At 35.4% G+C, this 6,703-nt stretch overlaps 1 protein-coding gene across 1 annotated transcript; it reads right to left on the bottom strand.

Annotated features, from left to right (window-relative positions):
- Positions 1 to 396: 396 nt before the first annotated feature.
- Positions 397 to 939, bottom strand: LOC124542645. The gene has a single exon (XM_047120574.1). It carries the CDS (start codon positions 937 to 939, stop codon positions 397 to 399), a length of 543 nt encoding a protein of 180 aa, XP_046976530.1.
- Positions 940 to 6,703: the final 5,764 nt, after the last annotated feature.

Raw genomic sequence — 6,703 nt, 5'->3', positions numbered from 1 at the left:
TGTGATGAAATCATATACCACTGTATTGTCTTGCTTTTTTACTAAGAAACCAACTCCTCTTTCTCCTCTCCTTTTGCCGTAGTAGTATAATAAGTATCTTCCCCTATCTTCAATTTTATAGCTTTCTCTTCTGACTTCAGATAGGCCAATTATGTCCCAATTGATCTTCGATATCGCGCATTCCAATTCAACTATCCTTGCTTCATTAGCTAAAGATCGTACATTAAATGTAGAAATGTAATATAATTTTTTTATGTTTGGAGGGTGGTCGTCTACAACCCCCGCGGTGACGAGCCGTTCTGGGGGAGGATGTATTTTGTTCGTTTTTAGTATATTAATTTTGTTTTTTATTTTCGAGGGTGCAGTATTTTTATTTTGTAATGATTGTATTGATTGCTATTCGTCTGAGGTGTTCGAAGACAATAATTTTTTACATTCCCCTGTTAACTTGCATGACTCAGTATTTTGTTTAGCAAAGAAATTTTCCATAGAGCCCTGCGATTTTCCCGTTCTATTCGTATATGGTTGCATTTTATTCTTTTTTACTGCTTGTTGTTGTGTTGGGTTTTTGTAATAATTTCTTATCTGGCCAGAGGGAGTTATTTCGAGTTCCCGCTTTTTCCTTGTCTTGTCTGTTTCGGTATTTTTTGTTATGTCTTCTTGTTCTTCGCTGTTATCTTTGCTGTGCTTTTCTCGAACTATGGGTTTGTCGTACCTCAAGTATGCAATTTTTCCGTCTTTTTTTTCTTTTTTTAACTTTTCTTGTAGTTTCTTTCTTGCTTCCAGAACTTGAGGTGGGTAGTCTTCTTTTATGTAAATAGTTTTGTTCTGTATACATTTCTTGTTTTTTAATATTGTGATTTTTCTGCCATAAGTCGTAAAAGTGACGACAATAGGTCTCACTTTGCCTTCTAGATGTTTTCCCATTCTTCGATCCATCTCCAATTCCTTTTTGTCACATTCTAGTTTTAGCTCGTGTTTAAGTATTTGTAATATGATAGATTCCAACTTTTCATAAGTTTTTTCTTCTTCTTTAATTCCGAAAAATATCAAATTCCTTTGCCTAATATGTTTTTCTATGGCGCTTATTCTTCTATTATGTTCTGAATTAGTTTCCTTAATTTGTTCTAGTTCCCCGTGTAATAAGTTAAAATTTTTATCTATTTTTATCTATTAGTCGTAATACTTGTCCCTAAGCTTAACAATGTTTTTTCTGTGTCTCATTTAATGTCTAATCTTAATTCTTTTAAAAGTTTTTCTATTTCCGACATGGTGGGGACCTCTATTAACCAAGTGCCGTGTTGTGATGCCTTGTAATATATACATTTAATATTTTTTTACTATGTATTTTTCATTTAATTATTGTGTTTTCCAATATTATTTTCTATTTTTTTTTATTTTATTTTATTTTATTTTTTTTTATTTTTTTTTCTGCTGGGCTAAAGGCCTCCTCTCCCTTTGAGGAGAAGGTTTGGAACATATTCCACCACGCTGTTCCAATGCGGGTTGGTGGAATACACATGTGGCAGAATTTCTATGAAATTTGTCACATGCAGGTTTCCTCACGATGTTTTCCTTCACCGCCGAGCACGAGATGAATTATAAAGACAAATTAAGCACATGAATCAGCGGTGCTTGCCTGGGTTTGAACCCGCAATCATCGGTTAAGATGCACGCGTTCTAACCACTGGGCCATCTCGACACGTCACGAACACTTTAATTTTACAGCACCCTCTAGCGGTGGGTAGCAGGCGTAGTTGCAGTTGAATCGATTTGTTATATTCGTTATATTTGTTGATTTTAATATTGATTATTTGGATAAAAATAACAAAAACAGTAAATTAGTCACTGACTTCTTAAATAATTTAAATATGACGCAACACATTAATGAGCCAACGCATTTCACAAATCACAGTGAAACTCTCTTAGATTTGTTTTGTACCGATGCAGATGTTTGTCAGGTCTGGGTTGATTATGTATGCACTTTAAGCAGTCACTCATTTATATCTTGTGACGTCACTATAACCAGAGGTAAATTTACACCAAAAAAAATTTTTTACAGGGACATTACATCTATAGATCCAAGTGAATTAGACAAATGTCTGGCACTTGTAAACTGGGACTGCATTGCCGGACTGCAATGCGTAGATGATATAGTAGGGCAATTTAATATAGAGACTCGACGCATTTCTGACACACTGGCACCTCTAAAATCCTTGCACTCTAAATTCCGTCATTATCCCTGGATCACATCTATTATTAAGTTTATGATGAGACTACGGGATAGTGCCCATATAAGAGGACGTAAAAGTTAAATAGACGCGCACGTTAATTATTACAAAGATTTAAAAAATATAGTTCGTGTTTCAATTAAAAACGAAAAAAAGGCTTATGTCGAAACGTCGGGGTGTCCAAAATAATTAATATACGCGATTAAAATCCGTAATAACTAGTTTTATTTAAATGTTAATAATTTTTTCCTTGCAATTCCCGGTAGTCTAAATGCGGTACTCAAGTGATATTGAAAAGTTTTTTGGTGTTTGTGTGGTTTGATTTTAAACTACGATTATATTATAATTAATTTTCCTAAACATATACCATATATACAAACAAATACAAATAACCAGATGCAGGTACTTTCACCGGCTACTATATCATACATTTTATAATTTATTTTAGATTAAAAATTTTATATAAATTTTCTGGTTCCAGTATAGTTTTTATAATAAATATGGGTAATAAAAATGAAATTACTCTGATTCATGTCTATTTATTAATGATTTGCTTATTGTTAACATATTTTTACATTACAAAAACTTTTTATAATGATTAGTGGATTCTACATGTAACACAAATGCGATAATATGTGGATTCTCCTACACATTTCACACAATTAACTCGCTGGATTCCTCGAAACAAATAATATCCTACTTATAAAGCAATCTGGCTTTTGCAAACATAGGGGCACAGTATCGGCATTGATCGATGTGGTTGATGATGTCCTCAGTGCCCAGGACCAAGGCGAAGTTACAATATTGGTTCTCTTGGATTATTCACGAGCATTTGATATGATAAATGTTCCATTATTGCTTTCGAAATTGCATTTCTACGGCTTCAGTCCAGACACTATTGAATGGTTTACCAGTTATTTAAGCTGCCGTTCCCAAGTAGTCGAGATTAAAAATGATGATGGTTCCATCAATCGTTCCGAGTCTAGACCTGTCGTCAGAGGTGTCCCTCAGGGATCAATATTGGGACCTCTTTTATTCATTTCATATTGCTCGGATATCACTAGACACATAAAAAATTGTCAATATCACATGTACGCTGATGATATTCAACTTTACATATCATTTCGACCGGAGGATGTTAATGATGATGTTAAAAAGCTAAACGCTGACCTCGCGAGCATTTTCCAATGGTCACTTTCAAATTGTTTGGTTCTTAACCCCCGAAAAACTAAATTCATGGTGTTGGGAACTAAAAAGCAGATTGAAAAAATAACAAGGGTAGATCCGATACTTAAAATAAATGATGAAGTCGTGCATCGTGTTAAGGTAGCAATAAATCTTGGTATATTGATAGACGAGAACCTTCGATTTGAGAAACATGTTCTTAAACCTATTCAAAACTGCTTTTACCGATTGAAGGTTCTTTATCGTATTAGACCTTTTCTTAGGCCTGATCTACGCGTCCGTCTCTGTGAGGCATTAATTTTGTCCAAATTAAATTATGCTGACACGCTTATTGGGCCAAGGCTGCTGGCTTACACTAGAAACCATATCCAACGAGTTCAAAACGCTTGCACACGATACTGCTTCAATATACCTCGCTATGCGCATGTTACACCTTACTTAAATCAAGCAGGTATAATGAAGATGGAATACCGTCGGCAACTTCACTTCGCTACACTTTTGTTTGGTGTCGTAAAATATCAAATACCACAGTATCTTTATTGCAAGCTGAGCTGGCTAAGTGACGCCAATAAGCGGTATCAAACCAGAGCGTCATCCTATTGTATGTCAGTACCACAGCATCATTCGGCAGCGTTTAGAGGAAGCTTCAAATTCTTTGCTACCAAGTGCTGGAATGACCTTCCACCACCGTTGAGGGATCTAAAAACCATTTCCAATTTTAAATTAAAATATAAAAAAATCCTTCTTGAGGAGCAAAAATGGAATATGTAATTATTTACTTTTTATTACCAGACTACAATTCTTCTGCGAGTTAGCCCACATTCCGCTGCCGTTAAATATAATACTAAGCTATGCAACTGCATATAAACAACATTTCACCATATTCCACTTCCACATGAAAACTTTTCTTCCAAAAAGCAAATCATTTATAACCTGTAAAATATATTTCATTATTATTCGTTTTAATTTATTTTATTACAAACAAAATAATAAGTATACTTAATTTTATTTATTTTAAAAATACTTACTTCAATATACATATTCTATTCATTATTCTTCTTTTCAACCGACTTCAAAAAGGAGGAGGTTATCAATTCGTCTGTATTTATTTATTATTATTTTTTTTATGTTTGTTACCTCATAACTTTTTACTGGGTGGACCGATTTTGATATTTTTTTTTGTTTGAAAGGTTGTTCTTCCCGTGGGGTCCTATTTTAATTTTATTTTTTTCCGGTGATGGTATCCGTATGAAAACGACATAAGTCTTAAATTTGCATTGTGTATATGCGCGACAAATAGGTGAATAATGATGATGATGATGATGATTCTTTTTTCATTATAAAAAATATACTTCAAGGGTAGTTTGGTGAATGTTTGGTAAGGTTCTGAGCATAGGATCCATGACAAAGTAACGGAACGGAAGGGAACGGAACAATTCTAAGGAGCACGTTAGCGATACTCAGTCGAATCTTTTATTTGTAGGTTATTTGGATATTTGAGTCACCTTCCGTAATGTGGTTATGTTTATGTAATTATCATAGTCGAATATTATAATCAACTAGCTACCCACCCCGGCTTCGCACGGGTGCAATACCTACTGATACTAAATTTACTAAATAATTTGTTTATTTACGACATCACATTGCAAACTTCTAAAATTATCAGTGTTTCTTTACTATATTGTTCATGTATTATATACACAAACCTTCCCCTTGAATCACACTATCTATTAAAAAAAACCTTATCAAAATCCGTTGCGTAGATTTAAAGATCTAAAGGGTCGGAGAAAGCGACTTTGTTTTATACTATGTAGTGATGGAACTCCTATACGGCTCACAGTTAGGGTGCGATATGGGGCAGAATTTCTTACTATCTTTAATCAAGTTTTGTGTATATGATGTGATGCATGAATTATTGCTATATTTGGAGTCGGTGTCAGCCACGGGCACACACTTCAACAAAAATATTATTATTAATATTATATATTCAAACTGTCGTTGACGATCTCTGACGTAACTGTCTAAAGGTGATCGCTGCAAATCAGCGCTGACACCTGGGGTATTACTATTCCAGATTGTCAGCACATGCTGAGCGATCTTCCTTTTATAGCAACACACCGCTGTACAAATAACTAATTATCTTTTTTTTTTCTCATCTAAATAATATGTACATCTTCAGCTGTATTGTCTAAGTATAGAAATTATGTATAGTGTGTTGTTGTAAATAAAGAATTATTCTATTCTATTCTATTCAAAGATATTGTAAGATCTATACCTAAGATCGACACGCCCTTAGAATATAAAGATTTGCGTGCAATAAGCATTCTACCATGTTTGTCCAAGATTCTTGAAAAAGTTCTATGCAATCAACTAAGAGACTTTTTGGAGTTAAATAACATTTTACCAGATAAACATTCAGGATTTAGGATAAATCGAGGGACTACGACTGCTTTAGCAGACGTTGCCGATGATATCCTATCTGCTCGAGACAGGGGCGAGGGTACTATACTAGTACTCCTAGACTACTCTCGTGCGTTTGACACCATAAACATTCCATTGTTGATATCAAAGCTGTCATATTATGGATTCGACGACAAGACTGTACAATGGTTTGCGAGTTATATAAGTTGCCGCAGACAATACGTAGAGATTAGGTCAGAAAATGGGAGTGTTGCTAAATCAGACATAAGGCATGTAACTAGAGGAGTACCACAAGGCTCAATTTTAGGACCAATTATATTTACGATTTATACAACTGATATTGTAAAACAAATTAATCACTGCAACTATCACTTGTATGCTGATGATCTGAAATTGTATATTTATTTTAAGCCATGTGAGGTACAAGCAGCTTTGCAACAACTCAACCAAGATTTGGATCGTATAGCTAGAACACGCTAGAAATGAATCCTAACAAAACTAAATGCAGTTAAAAAATAGCGGCGCAGAGAACAGCCCAGGCCCCGAAGAGCCCTCGGGACAGACGGCCGAGTCCTGGACCCACAGTGGCGGCGGTGACATGTTTAATCCGCGATCTGGTATCTCCAAGGAACAAGACGTCGCACTCACCTCAATCAGACCCTGGCCCGTCGGGATCATCGAGTAGACAGGCGAAGGCAATGAGGGAATTCCTAATGGTCAAACATCCAGAAAAGCCCAAAACTACTCGCGTCCACCTAACAAGGGCCGATAAGGGTCAAGTAATACCACCAAAGCTGAAACCAGCGTCTAACCCTCGAGACCATGCAGTGAATGCTTTCCTAGAGTCCCGGGCTATTGTGACGGCC

The sequence above is a fragment of the Vanessa cardui genome, chromosome W (assembly GCF_905220365.1).
Source record: "Vanessa cardui chromosome W, ilVanCard2.1, whole genome shotgun sequence".
Lineage (NCBI taxonomy): Eukaryota > Metazoa > Arthropoda > Insecta > Lepidoptera > Nymphalidae > Vanessa > Vanessa cardui.
The sequence above is the reverse complement of the archived record's forward strand: the minus strand, read 5'-3'. Positions and strand labels throughout refer to the sequence as shown.

Excerpts from the sequence above, each read along its gene's own strand:
- LOC124542645 (XM_047120574.1), bottom strand. The coding sequence starts at position 939 with ATGGATCGAAGAATGGGAAAACATCTAGAAGGCAAAGTGAGACCTATT.